This window comes from Dendrobates tinctorius, unplaced genomic scaffold (assembly GCF_039654945.1).
Source record: "Dendrobates tinctorius isolate UK_male_01 unplaced genomic scaffold, ASM3965494v1 ptg000086l, whole genome shotgun sequence".
Lineage (NCBI taxonomy): Eukaryota > Metazoa > Chordata > Amphibia > Anura > Dendrobatidae > Dendrobates > Dendrobates tinctorius.
The window spans coordinates 73,289,596-73,309,451 of record NW_027361754.1 but is presented as its reverse complement, the minus strand read 5'-3'; the positions used below and the strand labels follow the sequence as shown (position 1 = coordinate 73,309,451).

Below are 19,856 nucleotides of genomic sequence, written 5' to 3'. Positions count from 1 at the left end.
CAACTGAGTGATAACCGCATCCCCCTACCACTATAACGTGTGAATGGCGTATTAGGACCTGACACCAGAGGGGTGATTGACTGAAGGCTCATTAATCAGATTCTCTGAACACTGATAACTTTCAGGGTGTGCCAGTGACAGATCTAAACACGTCGCCAAAAGGCATTCTGTAAGATCCACCTTGATCTATTTCCAGGATGGGACCAGACGATGATCAGTGTGGATTCGTCATATGATCTGATATTACTGGTTTTATTTCATCTTAGCCTGTCATTCTGATTTCTGCTTCTGTGTAAATCACAGATATCCCCTTTATACATTAGGGAATAACGTCTTGCTGTTTGGGACATTGTGGAGGAAAGTCACGTAGTATACTCCCTGAAAAATCAGTCATGTGTACATATCTTTTAAGGGCTTGATCACTCCCTGTGTTTTTTGTCACATTTTTTTCTGTGTGTTCTTGCGGCAGAAAATGCAGTGTTTTACAATACTTGCAAAGTGAATAAGAACCTCAATCTCCTGCACAAGCTGCTTAATTTTTCCTTGCAAATTTGAGCCATCAAAGCGCTTTTTTTTTTTTAATAGAGATATATATATATATCTCTATCTCTCTCAAGCAATTTATGCATATCTTGCAGCTGTTGAACAGCTGTGAGGCATGCAGCCACGGGGAATCTAACGTATTATTCGACCATGCCAATATGTTAATGATGAGTGAACGTGCTGGGATAAGGTGTTATCTGAGCATACTCTGGTGCTAACTGAGTGTCTTTTAAAGTGCTCGAATAATATGGTTGAGGAACCATGTAATGCCTCACTTCTCCTGTGGTGGTGCTGCAGACAACATTTACTACCCTGTTTCCCCACAACTTACGGCACAATACGATCTGCTAACCAGGAGACCATTGGCGAGGATCCCCTATAAGGCTAATAGTGCAGCCATAACATGACCTTTTTTGTTTATCCATTGAGCCGAATGTGGTTCCATAATACTATTCTTCCTACGCATTTGGCGTGGAGTGGCGCTAATAAGTGCAGACTTCACACCATCATATATATAAATAGCCCTGTACCGCACAGGAGATCACATGCCCGGTCTTGTACTTTTTATCTTCTGTATTGTTGGAACATTCCTCCACCTCCTGTTCTGTTATTTGCTGTTTGGTGTTCGTTTTTGTTCTCCAGTTGACATTTTGTGCCGGGGCCCAGACCTACAGTAGTTCTTGGAGTCCTTGCTGTACACAAAGATGATTGTTGTGAACACACTGGTATTGATCACCGTAAGACCAAGAGATCGGCTGTGTATCTGTGCAGCTTTCTGGGGCTGCAAAAATCATCAATGTGGTCCGCAACACCTGCTCTATAAGGCTGTGTGCACACGCTGCGGATTAGGTGCGGATTCATCCGCGCGGATTTTGTAAAATCCGCAGGTGAAACCGCAGGTCAAAAGACCTGCGGTTTTACCTGCGGATTGCTCTGCGGTTTTGCATCTCTTCAATGGAGGAGATGGCAAACCGCAGGGGAATCCGCAGAAAGAATTGACATGTCAATTCTTTCTGCGGATTGAAAACTGCAGATAATCCGCGCGGAAAATTCCGCACCGTCTGCACTGCGGTTTTTGATTCCCATAGGGAATCATTGTACTGTACACTGCAGCAAAAACTGCTGCGGGTCCGCAGCGGCCAAAACCGCTGCGGAACCGCAGCAAAATCCGCAGTGTGTGCACACAGCCTAAGAGTACCGATTTTTAGAGTCCGATCTAAGATGCCGACTTAAGTCTAGTGTGTATGACCAGTCTTGGTATCTGCTTATATAACTTTGAGGATTTTGTTTTCCAGAGTCATCCTAATAAATAATCTGTGATATTACTTGTGTATTTTATTATATTTTGTATTGTTTTAGTTTGCCGGGACTTTGCCGTTCTTGAAGATGGCGCTCTGGCTCACTGCTTGCAAGAACAGGAAAGTGAGTTACCAGAATAAAAGGATAGTATGGATCTAAATTGAGGTTTTAGACACATGATAGTCTGTACATGTTCAGCTATTTCATTTTTTTTTTTCTGTAGTTTGGTCATAAAGCCAAGGTACGTTTTAGAAAAAAAGAGTTGAGTAGGCTATTGTCACTTAATTTTCTCAAATTTTATCCTACCTAATACCACCATATATAAGGCGAAATCAAAAAATCTAAATTGCATCTTTTTTTTTCCATTTTTTTTTCTTTGTGTGTGAACAGCCTTTAGGCCACGTTCACAAATTCATTACTTGGTCAGTATTTTACATCAGTATTTGTAAGCCAAAACCAGGAGTGGAGCAATAGGAGGAAAAGAATAATAAAAACCCATCACCAATTCTGAATTTATCACCCACTCCTGGTTTTGACTTACAAATACTGAGGTAAAATACTGACCAAATACTGATAGTGTGAATGTGGCCTTTCCTTCAAAATGGCATCAATTCTTCCAGGTACACTTGTCACTTGCACTCAGTCTTCAAAGAAACTTTGCAGAAGGTTGCTCCAAACATCTTGGAGAACTAACCACAGATCTTCTGTGAATGCAGGTTTGTCAAAATTCTCCTGTTTCTTTACGTAATCCCAGACATCTTGGATCAAGGTTCTGTGTGGTCATACCAACACTTCCAGGACTCCTTAGTCTTCTTTATGCTGAATATAGTTATTCATGACATTGGCTGTGTTTGAAGTCATTGATTTTCCTCAATTTTTCTCTGCAGCAGGATAGATGCCTCCTTGATGGTATTGCATGATGGACTAATATCTACCTCTACTTATCAGCATTGAGGGCACCAAGAAATGGGCAACGTTGAAGACCATGTACTCAGTATTCAGAAAGGGAAACTTAGTGCAGCAGATGAGACACCTCATGCTTACGTCCCTTCGAAATTGGAAGATGTCCAGCAGTGCCATCAGCTCAAAACAGTAACCATTGGGACCCAGCTACACCCGTATAATGTTCAAAGAAGTCTGTTTAAAAGTGGTCTTCATGAGAGATTTTTGGCCAAAATCCATACCTTGTACATGGAAATAAAGCCATGTGATTCAACTGTGCATGAAAATAAAGGATCTGGAGTGTAGAAAATGTCTGGACTGAGGAATAATCATGAGTAATATTTGGCTCTAACAGAAAGAAGTTTGTTCCTCGAAGGGCTGGAGAGCAGTACAATACATTTCTGCAGGCAGCAGTGAAGAATGATGGAGGGTCCTGGCAGTGTGGCATTGCAATTCTGAATATGGAGTTGGGGATTTGGTCAGGATTAATGGTGTCTTCAATAGTGAGAAATACCGTCAGATCCTTTTCCATGAGGTAAAATCATCAGGGAGGCATCTGGCTCCATTCTGGAGCAGGAAAATGACCTCAAACATACGGCCAATATAATTAAGAGCTGTCTTCAGCTTAAAGAAGAACAAGGAGTGATGATATGGCCTCATAGAGCCCTTATCTCAGCATCATCCAATATGTCTGGGATCACGTGGCGAGGTAGAAGGATATGCCCAAGTGACATCCACAGAAGATCACACTACCACTGGCACTCGGGACCGGAGCTGCGGCTACATTTATTTCTATGCAGCCGCAGCTCCGGTTCTGAGTGCCGGCGGTAGCGCCGGGTGTTGATGTGAGAGACTCGTGTGAGTTTCTCGCATCACACACGGTAGTGTGATCCCGGCCTAACACTGCAGTCCAGCTGCCAAATATTACTATGCACAGTTAAATACTGGAGAGTTTGTAAGTTTGACCCTGGTTTTCTTCTCCTGGGTCCTCCCATAGACTACTTATGCTCATTAATTTTGTATTTTTTCCCCATTTTTGTCTTTTTCTCTTAGTTGAGCAACACTATGCCTCCAATGTACGGAAGAATAAGCTGGTGCAGAAGGACATCCGTATAGCCAAGAAGCTCCAGGATGAAGAAGATCAACAGAGCAAAGTGTTCAGCCTGGAGCAACAAAAGCAAATGTGAGCGGATCACCCAAGGGTCCAAAAAGGGGGATCACCCAAGGGTCTAAAAAGGGGCTATGAGATTAGTGGAAAAAAATAGCAGTCTGCTTTTGTATCTGGAGAAAGCATCATCATTTGTGTATATTCCTTGCTTTAAGTTTGCAATGTTTCCCCCTTCACTTGAGTGCTCTATTGGGTGCAACCAAAAGACAAGGTATGTCTGGAGAGGAAAGTAGATCCTTTTTTGTTACGCACAAATGACCTGTTCTTTGCGATATCTTTATACATGTATCTTTCTCGTTATGACAAGAAATTGTGACACTGGGGTGATGATCTGCTCAATGATCCAAGAACTGTGGCATATTTGAAGTCTAGAAAATATTAACCTTAACAATAAAAAAGAGGAAAATTTTGCTATAGTGGTTTTTTTTTTTTTTAAATCTCCTCTGCCTGATTCTTGCATAACACCATACGCAACTCTCTAGCAACTTATTAAAGGATTCTGCTGCCAGATTTTTGCTACCCTATCTGAGATCAGCATTATGTAGAGACAGAGACCCTCATTCCAACAATATGACTTTGTTTACGGCTTTGATACAGTCACTGTGGTGTTTTTTTTCTTTTTTTTTTTTTTCTGCTGCAAATCTATTAGTTCTCTGAATGCTGAGCTCTGTATAACCCTACCTACACCACTGATTTGCTATTTTTTTTGTGTACACTTTGCATAGGCAGAAAGCTGCCTATGGGGCGAGGTTACATAGAGCTCATGAGCATGGAAGTCTACCTGGCAGCAGGTTTATTAGTAGTAGTCTTGTGGTCTCTTGCTTGTAAAATAGTGTGTTTGTTCTGTGTGTGTGTGTGTGTGTGTGTGTGTGTGTGTGTGTTTGTTTTTTTTTTTTTTAATTTTTTTTTTTTTAATCAAAACTACAGCAAGCAGCCCAGTAAGTGACACATCACTGGAATCGGGGTCTCTGCACCTTCATTACGCAGCTCTCAGACTAGGTGGGAAAAAAAACTGCTGTCTGGTTCCCTTTTAAGTAATTCTGTTGACTGTCCTCTAGATTGGACTACTAGTTTCCCACCACTTGATCCACACAGGAGCCCACTACCACCTCGAAATCAGCAAGTAACTTCTCTCATAGACAGAACTATTGTACTGCAAAAGGCCCAGATATGGTTCTTGTACCGGGGCCCTTTTCTATCTGTCTGCCATTGTATCCACCATGTAGGTGACTTGTGTTCATGTTCTTTGCTAAGTCAATGTGGCTTGTTCAGTCCAGGAGATTAATTTCTACCACAAGGCAAATTTTCTTTGGTGGGACCCTATCCTCCTTTTTTTTTTTTTTTTTTTTAACTTACATATTTCAGACTAAAAGCTTAAACATTTAAAGAGCATGTAGGATCCAGCACTAATTAAAAAACCGCCTTTAACTAATTGCTCAGTCAATGGTTAGGGTCCCATCAAAGAAAAGTATGTTGTTGTGACCAGTGAACACACCAGAATTGACCAATTTCTGTCCTAAGAATCTTCACTTTATAAGTATATTCTGTATAGCAGTAATTCAGTTCATCTTCCATATCTTCAATGTTTGCATACATCTTCTGGCATGCCCCGCATGCTGCTGTACGCTTTGGTTTGTATATGATGCAGTCACAGCAGCCTGCTGCTGTTCACATTGACGCCATTCTATTAAGTGGTGCTGCTCCGATTAGTTTCTTTGATAAACCTATGCACATTATAATATCCCATTTTTTTTGTGCCTTTTTTAGAGAAGAGTTGGATTCTGAATACGCCCGTGTTGTTCAGGAAGAGCTGCAGAGGAAAGCACAGGAATGCCTGCAGAGAGAAGAGGAAGACAAGGTAACCCAAGCTATTCAGAGACCATTTCTTTGCACTTATTTCTGTAACTGCTTTACATTGATAAAGCAAAGCATCCCAATATAACTAATCTGTTATCAGGAGAACAAATTTAAAGGGCCAGTAAATGTAAACGATAGAGCTTAAAAGCACAAGTTATAAAAAAAAAATACAAAAAAAGCTGCTTATGTTCTGTATACACAGATTAAAATGTTGCAGGAGAAGGCATGGGTGAAGACATCATTATGTTGGTAGATGCATTTGCTTTCATAGCGAAGAGAAACTGTGTGTAGGGGAGTCGTTGCTAACCTATAAAAAATTTTTAAAATGGATTTAGAAATGTAAAAAAAAAACAACACTTCTTTCTTCCTAAAAACATTGTCCATTTAAGCCCACTAGTGCAGCTATGTCCCATTGAAATGAATTGGGCTAAGCTGCAGTACCTGACACAACCCGTAGATACTTTTCAAATTCTGGAAACCCCTTTAAGGTAGCCGTAGACAGTAGATAACTGCGAACCAAGCCATGCTATATACAGTGGAGAACTTTGGGTCTCCCAAACTGCACATCTTTCACATGTGAATAGTCTTGTAATGTTAAGGATAATGAGTGGTGGTCCCTTCTGTCGCCGATGTTGGGGCATGATGTAGACTGGACAGTTGCCCAGGGACCCCCAGCGTTTACAGCAAAAATAAGATCATTCTAATTTCCTATGGTGAGACTGCTTAAGGATCTCTGGTGATAGCAGTCATGTGATGTCCTGTACCCTGCGGGAGTTTAGAAGAGGAGGCTGGTAAGTATTCTATAGAGTGTGTGTATGCAAGTGCCTGTGCATCCATATCTCTGTATGTACTGCATGCATGCATATGTGTGTGTGTGTGTATGTGTGTATGTATATGTATATGTATATGTGTGTGTATATATATATATATACAATTTGTGTGTAACATGCCGAGTGTGTGGGACATATGCATTTATAAATGCCAGCAGTGCAGATGATAGATCATTGGTGTGAACATCACCCAACGAACAAGCAAAGGGCAAAATGTTGCGTATTCATCTGGTGGCTGGATTGTTTATGCCGGAATAAAATCATTGTTCTCAGCAGCACATCAGATATGCTGCTGATAACATGATACTGTATCAGTATCCTCTATCAGTGATCATTCTGTCCCCATCATTTTTCGTCAGCCGGTGTAAAAAGGGCCGAACGACTTCAATATTGTCAATCACGCTAATTTAACGACCTGAACTTGGCTCATGTATATGCAAACAAAATGTTTTTTTTGTTTTGCAGTATGTTAGAATTTGGGGTCCCACTTCAAACTTTTACCTAGGGCCCCACTTTGTTTAAAACCAGCCATGAGTCCCTTATATCCTAACTTGGCACCTTTTTAAAAAGAAAAAAAATCTACAGTATATTAACGTCCCCCTTTTTAGGATTTGCGCAATAGTCTACCAGTAGCAGGCACCATTAGTTGGTAGATGTCAATGGGCAAAGCATACCGCATCATGGAAAATAAGTTGTTTTGATAACTTTTTTTTTTTTTTTTCAACTTTAAAAAGAAGTCCATGGAAAATTTGGCATATTCTCTTCTCGAAAAATGTTTATATCCTCCTAGCTCACAATAAAAACTGAATAAATATTTGAGGCAGAAAGTCTAATGTGCTCTTGCGGCGAGGAACCGGTAGTGTTCCTGCTCTTGCGGCGAGGAACCGGTAGTGTTCCTGCTCTTGCGGCGAGGAACCGGTAGTGTTCCTGCTCTTGCGGCGAGGAACCGGTAGTGTTCCTGCTCTTGCGGCGAGGAACCGGTAGTGTTCCTGCTCTTGCGGCGAGGAATCGCCTTCTGTAAAATTTTATTGGGCCTCAGTAATGTTGGGTACATCGTGAAGGAGTAGCTGGAGACGTGGACACAGGATGATAACTGAGTGGCCCCTTGGGATTTGCGGCAAGGTTACTACAAGCTTGCTATTCAAGTTGCTGTCTTTTAAGATGAAGCCATGAATCCCGTTAGACATTTTCTTGGTAAGACGTATTCTCCAGCTGAGACAGATCTTTGTGTTTCGGTTCCAGCTCTCTGGGGCCTGCATAAACAGATCTGTGTAAATGAACTTGGCGAGGGAAGATGAGGAAAACGCTTATTCACTGAGGAAAGAAGTTATGTCCATAATCTGCATTTTACGCCCCTTTGAGATGGACTTTACAGTAATGTTTGGGTCTTCTCCTTATCATGTGATGTGACTCTGTGTATCACCAGCGTATCATTGTGGTTGGCCCTATACCATATAGATCTGCATTTATTACCTGAATACTCTTTCCTCTCCGTTATATATTATACCCATGCAAAGTAGGGGGAGTGGCCAATAGACGACCCTTGTGCCACCTCATTGCGTGGAATTTGTAAAATTGGTTGTGAAAATCTAATTTCCCATACCTCCTCCAAGAGATGACTCTCAGTAAATGGTTATAGATGTTTAGGTTGAAGGTCCAACTTTTAGCGCCACCAGGCTTCTGGTCCCAGGTAGGACTGAACCACACACACACACACACACACACACACACACACACACACACACACACACACACACACACACACACACACACACACACACACACTGTACAACTTTCATTTTCTGTTTTTAATTGTATTGGTCGTGTGAACTCTGTTCAGCCATTAGAGATGTCATTTCAAGGGGTTCTCCAGATTTAGAAAAACACTGCTGCTTTCGTCCAGAAACCTGTCCTGAAACCAGGCCTTTTTCAGCAAATTGATCATATTGCACTGGAGACACAATGTAATTATGTTTGCAGAACAAAATGTGTGGGTGGGTGCCCCGTTACAGCTTAGAGCAGGTGTCTGTGTGTGAGATGTAATTAATGATACAGCCCTGATCTCCTGGTCTAACCTCCTGCATGAGTTGGTGTTGGGGGAGGGGCAGTGAAGCGGAGTTTAGCAGTGTCACATTACAAGCTCTTCTCCTCTCATAGCAATGTCGCCTCTACAGTACTGCCCCTCCCCCCACACTGTCCAAACCTTAGAGCTTAAAAGTGTCAATAATAACACTTATGTCTGCTGTGCTCAAGCAACTTTTACTCTCTCTGTAGTGAGATCACACTGCCATTACATCTCTCACAGTAGTCCAGAGCAGGCAGGTACTTCCTGCATGAGATGTATCGACAGGTTTGCTCTGTGTGATTACTGATACACTTCCAGACAGGAAGTGTGGAGGCAGTAGAAGTACAGCAGAGTTCACTGTGCCATAAGAGGAGGAGCGCTGCTAGAAGAGTTTGTAATGTTACGCACCTAAATTCGGCTGCAGTGTCTTTTCTCACAGACATGTACAGTAGGTTAGAGCTGTATTATTGCATCTCGCACAAAGAGAAATCTGCTCTAAACTATGGTGGGGGTGTGGTGTTCTTTCCTTTTAAGCATTGCTTATGATTGGTCAGCATCGTAGAGGGGGAAGAAGTGCACTGCCCAGAGAAAACTGTCTGATAACAGCCACTTAAACTTTAATTTTTGTTAGCTCATTGGGGCTAAGCACTTTGATTTCTAATATCTCCTCAATGGAGAGGAGAAGTTAAAGAAGAAAAAAATAGAAATCCACTCTGTAGCCACCATTTACCTCCTGTTTGTCCAGTTCAGCATGAAAAATTTGGTGAAAGGTCCTGTTTAGATCTGAACACTGTTCACTGTGGCAAATCCAGTTCTGTTCATTCTAATGCTAATTAATAATCTAAGCGCCGTATGAAGAGATTATAGAGCGAGGAATGTGATCATGAAATCCAACACAGGATTCTCATTGGCAGTTCCCTCTTTACATGTGGCTTTGCATAGTTGTTTGGATTAGTCCTGATGGTATTTTCCTGCAGTTTGTTAGAGAGAACCACTATATTTGTATAAAGGAACCTGTCATGTTAAAAAATAGCATATGATCAACAGGCAGAATGTTATAGAGCAGGTGATACATGATTGTGAGAACATTTGAGTATAACTGGCATTTTCTTCATGAGAATCCCAGGTGTTTGTATGTGTGAATCCAGTGGGCGGTCCTATTCAGTGATTGATAGTCTTCTCTGTATGACTGTGCTGGCAGATATGGCTGTCAATCAATAGTAGGACCGCCCACTGGACTAACTCATACACACCAGGGATTTCAATGAATAAAAAGCGAGGTATACTGGATCCTTTCCCACAAACCTATTCTCATTCCACTCAGCTTCTCCTTCTCTATACGGTCCTGCCTACAGATCAACATCTACAGATCTACAACATGACGGGTTCTCTTTAAAGAAGCTAATCTCTCTCCTTTTCATGGGTTAGAGCCCGAGGAGCTGAGCAGAGTCCTGTATAGTTTTGTGGGAAAAGAGGTAGTATAACTTGTGTTCATTTTAAATGCCTGCTCATTCTTTGCCTAAGGAGTCCAGTGGGTGATCCAAATGAGTGATAGCCATCCATGCTCATTCAGAAAAGGCTGTCAGTCAATCATTGAATCACTCCGCCCACCGGACTCCTAAACACAGACTGATCATCCATGAAGTTACGAATGAGACGTTTTCCAATCTAGCAAAGCAAATTAAAAGCAAAAAATTCTTTATTGTGATTTCATTAATGTAGTAGCATGGGCATAGAAAAATATCGGACGTGTCTCGAATCTAGCATCTCGATAACAGGATGCCAGTAGATTAACCCGTGCTTTCATGGTGACTTTTTTTTCTTTTAAAAGTTCTATAAGGCATATAGTAGCCACATAATGGCGCCACGTTGCACGTTTTCTATTGGGGAGGCTAAAGTTAAATGGAGGAATGATCTGTTGGTGGATATAGAGGGGAATCTTCCAATCTGTAGCGATAGTTCTTGTTCTCTACGTGACCGATTCGCCTTGTGGATTTGAGCATTAGGGGAATTTGTCTGAAATTCCCCTTTTTAAGATCTTGAGGGATTCACATGTTTTTGAGTTTCTCGGATAGGCCGCTCTCAGGGATTTAGCAGGTGCTACAATAGGGCTACTTTTTTTTTTTTCTTACTTTTTTGCAGGCAGTTGCCCTTTTGAAAACCTTGGCTTCTCCTGCCTGTGGCCACATCAGCGGGGCTGAAGAGACATCGAGCCTGTGCTGCCATGTAGAATCAGTCTCCTCTTTTTGCGTGTTCAGTCTTCCGAGTCAAACACTTTGAAGCATTTTCCTAATTTAGTGCTAACTTTTTTTTTTTTTCTTCTGTGTATTTGAGGATGGATGAGCCTTGGCAGAGCGTGGGTGTCGCTTTATGGAGTAGGTCAAGCAGCTGGCAGCGTCGGAGTCAGGCTGCAGTTCTTAAATGCCACCATGTTCTGGAATGGTCTTGTTTACCTGCAAAATATAACGAGCGACCTCTGGTACCGTATTAATAAATGATACTAGGACTAGAGGATTTAGGGCTGCCAAAAGTCAGAGGCTTTTTTTTTTTTTATTTTGCAGTCGCCGCAAAGCGCAATGTTTCCCATTGGGATGCAAACCTGCTCTTGACTATTAGACCATTACACAAATTCTGGCCATGTGTTTAGTTTGATGAGGTTACTTGGGGATACTTCTGCAAATACTGGGGTGATAGCAGGAAAAATGTTCTAAAATAAGCTTGTTTTCCAGGACGTCCACCTGACAGCACCATGGAGGACGTCCTCCTCCTCCTTACAGGGACAGGAAGCACACGAGAGGTTAAAGATCACGTCCCACCCCCTCTCCCTCAGTGTTTTTCCTGTCCCTGCACCCTCCCTGCACCCTCCGACACACGAGAAGCTTACCGGAGGGGCTCAGGGGATCGTACGGCTAGTCCAAGCCTTCCCCTGTCAAGAGGTCCCGGGGCCGAAACTCTCCAGTGGGGAGTCCCTCTGCCCCAAAGGCCAGGAGCAGGACGACGCTCCTGGAGGGAGCCGTTCCTCCCTATGGGAGGCTCTCGGCTCCAAAAACTCACCGCCACGGCAGGTGATGGTCGGCTCCCCGCAGGCGGCTGGCCGGGCGGGCACCGACAGATGACTGGCGCAGCCGGCGCTGGGAGGCAGGAATGAGGCCTCCGCAGTCCGCCATAGCAGGCGTAGAGGCCGGAGTGGCAGTCCGCCGCAGATGGATGAGGGGTTGGCTCCCCACGGCGGCAGGCCGGAGGAGGCCGCCATAGTCGCGCGCAGAGCAGGAAGTGGAGGAGGCGGCCTAGCGCGAGAGGCCGCGCGTCACATCCGGTGACGTCAGACGCCGGCCTTTGAATCCCAGCGAGCGCTGAAGCCAGACAGCGCTCGCTACTGAAGCCAGACAGCGCTCGCTACTGAAGCCAGACAGCGCTCGCTACTGAAGCCACACAGCGCTCGCCTCTGGGGTCCACAGCGCGCGCTCCTAAGGCACAGAGCGCGCTTCTGGAGATCCAGGGAGCACGCTTCGGAGGTCCATAGCACCCTGCGGACCGCGCCAGGATGGAAGGGGTCGCTCCAGCAGGCGGAGGGGTAAGTGCGCATAGCGCAGACCACCCTCCCCCCACCCATTACCCCAACCCAGATCTGAGTAGGTGCCCCTTCTGTATTATTAGGAGAAGGGAGCCCCGACAGAATCCCTCTCGGGGGCGAAGGACCCGGCAAAGGCTACCTCCAAATCGGTCAGATGCCCAGTATGCAGGGTAAAGCTGCCGGACGCATATAACAAGACCCTATGCGGACCCTGTACCTCAAGGGTCGTAGGCGAAGAACAGCCATCCCTCCTAGCCGAAATGAGATCGCTGATAAGGGAGGAAGTTCGGGCCTCTACATCCAGCCTCGCACGGCGTCAGTCCCCCAGCCCAGGGCCGAGTCGCAAACGTCCAAGGTGGGAAGCGGACCCAGAGTCGGAAGAAAGCCCTAGTGAGGAGTCCGAATTCCGGGATTCGGATCAGGAAGAAGGCGAGATCTGGGGGGATAGACAAGATCAGAGCAGGAAATACCTATTCAGACTGGAGGACACGGACGAGTTGGTCCAAGCAGTCAGAAATACTATGCAGATAGAGGAGGTCCCTAAACCACAGTCCAGGCAGGACTTAATGTTCGGAGGACTGGTGGCCCGGAGACAGGTAGTGTTCCCTGTAAGTGAACACATCAAAACGATGGTCCAGGAGGAGTGGAAGGAGGCAGAGCGTCGACTGACACTCTCCCGAGACTTTAGAAGCAGACTGCCTTTTGAGCCTGAGGAAACCCGGGCATGGGAGGAAATTCCTAAAATAGATGTCCCAGTCGCTAAGGTTACCAAAAAGACGGCTATCCCATTCGAGGACTCATCAGGTCTTCGAGACCCGATGGATAGGAAGGCAGACGTCCTATTAAAAAGAGCATGGGAGACGTCGGCGGCTCTTATTAGGGCCAACATAGCAGCCACCTCGGTGGCCAGGTCTATGTTTTTGTGGATGGGGCAGTTGGAAGAACACCTAACCAACAAGACCCCTAGATCAGACATCCTAGCATCCCTTCCGCTCATGAAATCGGCTACGGCGTTCCTATCAGATACGTCGGCCGAATCGGTAAGATTTGCAGCCAGAAACAGCTCCCTCTCCAACGCGGCCCGAAGAGCAGTCTGGCTCAAATCCTGGTCGGGGGACAACGCTTCAAAAACTAAGCTATGCGCCATCCCCTTCTCGGGCCTGAGGGTATTCGGGCCAGCCCTAGATAACATTCTAGAGCTGGTGTCCGATAAAAAGAAGGGATTCCCGGAGGAAAAACCCAGACGACCCCAGTCCTTTCGGAGAGGCTCTTTTTCTAGGAGGCAGACCGAGTTCAGGGGTCGGGCAAGGTCCAGTAGAGGCTCCTACAAGGGCTCCTTCAGCCAGACCGGGAGGGACAGAGGTTCTCCATTCACATCAACCTCTAGATTGAGGAGGCAATGACGCCATAGGTATTGGGGGAGACTTCGCCACTTCGCAACAAACTGGTCCCGAGTCACCCACAATCAGTGTGTCCTCAGAACCATCGTGGAGGGCTACAATATAGAGCTTTATTCACCTCCCCCCGAAAGATATATTACCCCCCACTGTCGTCCTGGAGGACTCCGCAATGTGGACGGATCTACAGGACATGGTAAAATCAAAGGTCATAGTACCAGTTCCCCCGTCAGAAAGAGGGAAAGGGCACTATTCGTCCCTGTTCTCGATCACAAAACCATCTGGCGAGGCCCGTACCATCATAAACCTGAAACCACTAAATGCCTGGGTCAAGTACAAGAGATTCCGGATGGAATCGGTCCGATCCGCAACCCTCCTGATAGATCGGGACGCCGTCATGTGCACCCTAGACCTAAAGAAGGCCTACTACCAGGTCCCTATCCATCCCTCATCCCAGAGACTGCTAAGGTTTGCGGTCAGTTTACCAGCCCGGACCTGCAACTTCCAGTTCCAGTGTCTTCCATTCGGGTTGGCCTCAGCTCCCAGAATCTTTACAAAGCTGGTGGGAGAAGTAGTGGCCTACCTGAGAGATCAGGGTATTGTGATCATACCCTATTTAGACGACTTCCTACTGGTGGCAAGATCCAGGGAAGCGCTCGTTCGCGACAGAAACCGAGCAACTGCGGTAATGGAGTTCCTTGGATGGGTGATCAATTGGGAGAAGTCGAACATCAGGCCAGAAACCAGGAAAATATTTCTCGGGGTCCTCCTAGACTCAACCGACAGAATATCCTGGCTACCCGAACAGAAGCAGAGGACTATTCAGACCAGAACCAGAGACCTGTTGAGACGTCAGTGCTCCATAAGAGAGGCAATGGAGGTCCTGGGCCTCATGTCGGCCTGCATCCAGTGCGTCCGATGGGCCCAATTCCACTCAAGATCACTGCAGAAAGAGATCCTTGCGTGGTGGGACAGAAGTCAGGCGTCGCTAGACAGACCCCTAAGGCTGCCAGAACGAGTAAGAGAGTCCCTTCGGTGGTGGACACGGTCAAGAAACCTTCAGGTGGGCGTATTTTGGACAGCCTCTCCATACGTGGTAGTCACCACGGACGCCAGTGTGTGGGGTTGGGGAGCCCACATAGAAGGGAAAATCTTCCAGGGGAGACGGCCAGTAGACATCAAGACCAGATCCTCCAATTTCAGAGAACTCTACGCGGTCTGTGAAGCGCTACGGCGGAACCAGTCGATACTAGAGAATCGTCATGTCCGTATACTATCCGACAATATGACGACGGTGGCATTCCTGAAGCACCAGGGAGGGCCCAGACATCAACCACTACAGGACCTAGCAGGGAAAATATTCGCTTGGGCAGAAAGAACAGTCCGATCAGTGACCGCAGTACACCTAGAGGGTTCCCAGAACGAAGTAGCAGACTACTTGAGCAGACAACGGATCCGCCCGACAGAATGGGAACTGAACGAAGAAATCTTCAACCATCTCTGTCAGCGTTGGGGGACCCCCAGTATAGATCTCTTTGCAAGCCGAAAGAATTCGAAGGTCCCCAGATTCTATTCCCTGAATCCGACGGACCACCCGGAAGGTGTGGATGCCCTGAGTCAGACCTGGGGAGAATCCCTCTCCTACGCTTTCCCGCCATTGGCCCTTATACCGGCAGTGCTCAGGAAAATACGCGAGGACCACGCACGAGTGATGTTGATCGCTCCATACTGGCCGAAGAGAAGCTGGTTTCCCCTTCTAGGAGCCATGGCAGTAGGAAATCCAGTCGAGCTACCCCTGTGGAAGGACATCATCCACCAGGGCCCGATCTACCATCCAAACCCAGCAAGACTTCATCTATCGGCTTGGATCCTGAGAGGGACATCCTGAAGACAAAGGGATTGTCGGACCAGGTCATATCCACCCTACTGGCCAGTAGGAAACCGGTGACATCCGCAATCTATAGGAAGATATGGAAAAGATTCTGTCTGGAGGGTGACAGGTCTGATCTCGTGGCAGGCACCCCTGACCTCCCTAGCATACTAAGTTTTTTGCAGGCAGGTTTTAATAAATGGACTACTGACATGACCACAGGCAGACATATCATTGGTACAACCAAATAGGGGCCTAAAAGGAGGCAGCACCATTTAGCTCCAGTATCCTTTATATCGCTGTGTTGGGGAGTATCTGTGGAAGGACCTGTGCATCCATCTGCTTCTTGAAGATTATTCCCGGGCTTGTCAGTCTCTAGTTCCAGTGAAGGTAACAGACCCTCTTACAAAGTATCTCCTGTTTAGTGTGGATTTTCAACCAGGACACATTTTACTAGCGCAAGATTATATAAGGTTTTAATAAAGGCCTTAAGCCTAGCACGCTAAAGGTCCAGATTTCAGCCTTAAGCGCCTTCTTCGATTACCAGCTAGCTGCTCATCCCTGGGTAATAAGATTTATAAAGGCCACGCAGCGCCTGCGCCCCACGATTAGGCAGCTCACCCCGCCGTGGGATCTGGGTCTGGTACTCGGGTCCCTCTGTACAGACCACTATGCTCTAGGGGAGAAAATAACCATCTCTGCCCTCACCCGTAAAACTGCCTTCCTAGTAGCCATTACCACGGCCAAAAGGATAGGGGAGATCCAGGCCCTGTCCACTAAGGACCCATATCTACATTTCTGACACAATTCTGCGTGGCCGCAGGTGATGACAGGTGGAATTTCTGAACTTCTTTTGCTGAACAAAAGCTTTTGCAATGTGGAAAAATATGCAGGTTCTAGCTGATTTTCATACAAATGTCACATTTTTCCACCGCATCAGAATAATTTCAGGTAGGGTTATGTTGTCGGTAAGCAAAACCTCCGACTCCTCAATTTCCCTGTCTGCAACTCCACAGCACTGGTCACTACTGAGCATGTGCATAAAGTGCAGCACAGGCTCATCTCCACAACTCCAACTCCACAGCACTGGTCACTACTGAGCATGTGCATAAAGTGCAGCACAGATTCATCTCATCTACAACTCCACAGCACTGGTCACTACTGAGCATGTACATAAAGTGCAGCACAGATTCATCTCGTCTACGACTCTACAGCACTGGTCACTACTGAGCATGTACATAAAGGGCAACACAGATTCATCTCCACTACTACTCCACAGCACTGGTCACTACTGAGCATGTACATAAAGGGCAGCATAGATTCATCTCCACTATGACCCCACAGCACTGGTCACTACTGAGCATGTACATAAAGGGCAGCATAGATTCATCTCCACTATGACCCCACAACACTGGTCACTACTGAGCATGTGCATAAAGTGCAGCACAGATTCATCTCCTCTATGACCCCACAGCACTGGTCACTACTGAGCATGTACATAAAGGGAGCATAGATTCATCTCCACTATGACCCCACAGCACTGGTCACTACTGAGCATGTGCATAAAATGCAGCACAGATTCATCTCAGCTTCGACTCCACAGCACTGGTCACTACTGAGCATGTGCATAAAGTGCAGCACAGATTCATCTCCACTACGACTCCACAGCACTGGTCACTACTGAGCATGTGCATAAAGTGCAGCACAGGCTCATCTCCACAACTCCAACTCCACAGCACTGGTCACTACTGAGCATGTATATAAAGGGCAGCACAGATTCATCTCCACTACGACTCCACAGCACTGGTTACTACTGAGCATGTACATAAAGGGCAGCATAGATTCCTCTCATCTTTGACCCCACAGGCTTGGTCACTACTGAGCATGTGCATAAAATGCAGCACAGATTCATCTCAGCTACGACTCCACAGCACTGGTCACTACTGAGCATGTGCATAAAGTGCAGCACAGATTCATCTCATCTACGACTCCACAGCACTGGTCACTACTGAGCATGTACATAAAGGGCAGCACAAATTCATCTCATCTACGACTCCACAGCACTGGTCACTACTGAGCATGTACATAAAGTGCAGTACAGATTCATCTCATCTATGACTCCACAGCACTGGCCACTACTGAGCATGTGCATAAAGTGCAGGATAGATTCCTCTCATCTACGACTCCACAGCACTGGTCACTACTGAGCATGTACATAAAGTGCAGCACAGATTCATCTCGTCTACGACTCTACAGCACTGGTCACTACTGAGCATGTACATAAAGTGCAGCACAGATTCATCTCGTCTACGACTCTACAGCACTGGTCACTACTGAGCATGTACATAAAGGGCAACACAGATTCATCTCCACTACTACTCCACAGCACTGGTCACTACTGAACATGTACATAACATGCAACTGAACAAAAAAGGGGGCTTTGAGGGCACTCCCAAGAATAAATGAGGGGGACTGCTGACCACACACATAGAAACTGGAGAAATAGACAAAGAAAGATGTGTACCAAGGGTGCGATCAACCCCAAAATCAAAATAATATAATATCCAAAAAATACTGAAAAAACAATAAATTTTATTGACATATGAAAAAACACATTTTCAGGTGACAAATTCAATTAAAAACAATTAAAAAGCCAAAAAGATGACCATGAAAGACACTCCAAAGGCAAAAGATCCCATAATGGGGATCTGTTGCTCACCGCCTCAAAAATGCTGGGCAAAAGCTATTGAGAATTATTGTATGGTATCCACTACCTGGTCCATCTTTTAGGTATCTTCATAAAGGTTTAATGCCTCATGTTTATCTGTACCAAGCTTATCTCATCAGGCTCCAGGTTTTCTATGTATTACATTCCTTTAAATCTCTTGTATAATGCCTTGTTATGATATCAAGTGATTTCTTGTTTAATACATGCTTCACCCAGGTCCTACTTTTCATATGTACTTACATATTGTATAATATAGCTTTTGCCCAGCATTTTTTGAGGAGGTGAGCAACAGATCCCCATTATGGGATCTTTTGCCTTTGGAGTGTCTTTCATGGTCATCTTTTTGGCTTTTTAATTGTTTGAATTTGTCACCTGAAAATGTGTTTTTTCATATGTCAATAAAACTTGTTTTTTCAGTATTTTTTGGATATTATAATATTTTGATTTTGGGGTTGATCGCGCCCTTGGTACACACATCTTTCTTTGTCTGTTTGTACATAAAGTGCAGCATAGATTATCTCCACTACGACCCCACAGCACTGGTCGCTACTGAGCATGTACATAAAGTGCAGCACAGATTCATCTCCACAACTCCAACTCCACAGCACTGGTCACTACTGAGCATGTGCATAAAGTGCAGCACAGATTCATCTCATCTACAACTCCACAGCACTGGTCACTACTGAGCATGTACATAAAGTGCAGCACAGATTCATCTCGTCTACGACTCTACAGCACTGGTCACTACTGAGCATGTACATAAAGGGCAACACAGATTCATCTCCACTACTACTCCACAGCACTGGTCACTACTGAGCATGTACATAAAGGGCAGCATAGATTCATCTCCACTATGACCCCACAGCACTGGTCACTACTGAGCATGTACATAAAGGGCAGCATAGATTCATCTCCACTATGACCCCACAGCACTGGTCACTACTGAGCATGTGCATAAAGTGCAGCACAGATTCATCTCCTCTATGACCCCACAGCACTGGTCACTACTGAGCATGTACATAAAGGGAGCATAGATTCATCTCCACTATGACCCCACAGCACTGGTCACTACTGAGCATGTGCATAAAATGCAGCACAGATTCATCTCAGCTTCGACTCCACAGCACTGGTCACTACTGAGCATGTGCATAAAGTGCAGCACAGATTCATCTCCACTACGACTCCACAGCACTGGTCACTACTGAGCATGTGCATAAAGTGCAGCACAGGCTCATCTCCACAACTCCAACTCCACAGCACTGGTCACTACTGAGCATGTATATAAAGGGCAGCACAGATTCATCTCCACTACGACTCCACAGCACTGGTTACTACTGAGCATGTACATAAAGGGCAGCATAGATTCCTCTCATCTTTGACCCCACAGGCTTGGTCACTACTGAGCATGTGCATAAAATGCAGCACAGATTCATCTCAGCTACGACTCCACAGCACTGGTCACTACTGAGCATGTGCATAAAGTGCAGCACAGATTCATCTCATCTACGACTCCACAGCACTGGTCACTACTGAGCATGTACATAAAGGGCAGCACAAATTCATCTCATCTACGACTCCACAGC

At 45.5% G+C, this 19,856-nt stretch overlaps 1 protein-coding gene across 5 annotated transcripts in view; it reads left to right on the top strand.

The window, feature by feature from the left end:
• The window catches only part of LOC141098016 (uncharacterized), a 145,122-nt gene that overhangs the window by 58,422 nt on the left and 66,844 nt on the right, over window positions 1–19,856 (top strand). For all 5 annotated transcript variants that reach the window (XM_073585611.1, XM_073585612.1, XM_073585607.1 and 2 more), the window contains exons 3-5: window positions 1,903–1,965; window positions 3,838–3,967; window positions 5,720–5,810. In XM_073585611.1, the coding sequence (XP_073441712.1) occupies window positions 1,903–1,965; window positions 3,838–3,967; window positions 5,720–5,810 (284 nt within the window). The remainder of the gene's footprint in view (window positions 1–1,902; window positions 1,966–3,837; window positions 3,968–5,719; window positions 5,811–19,856) is intronic.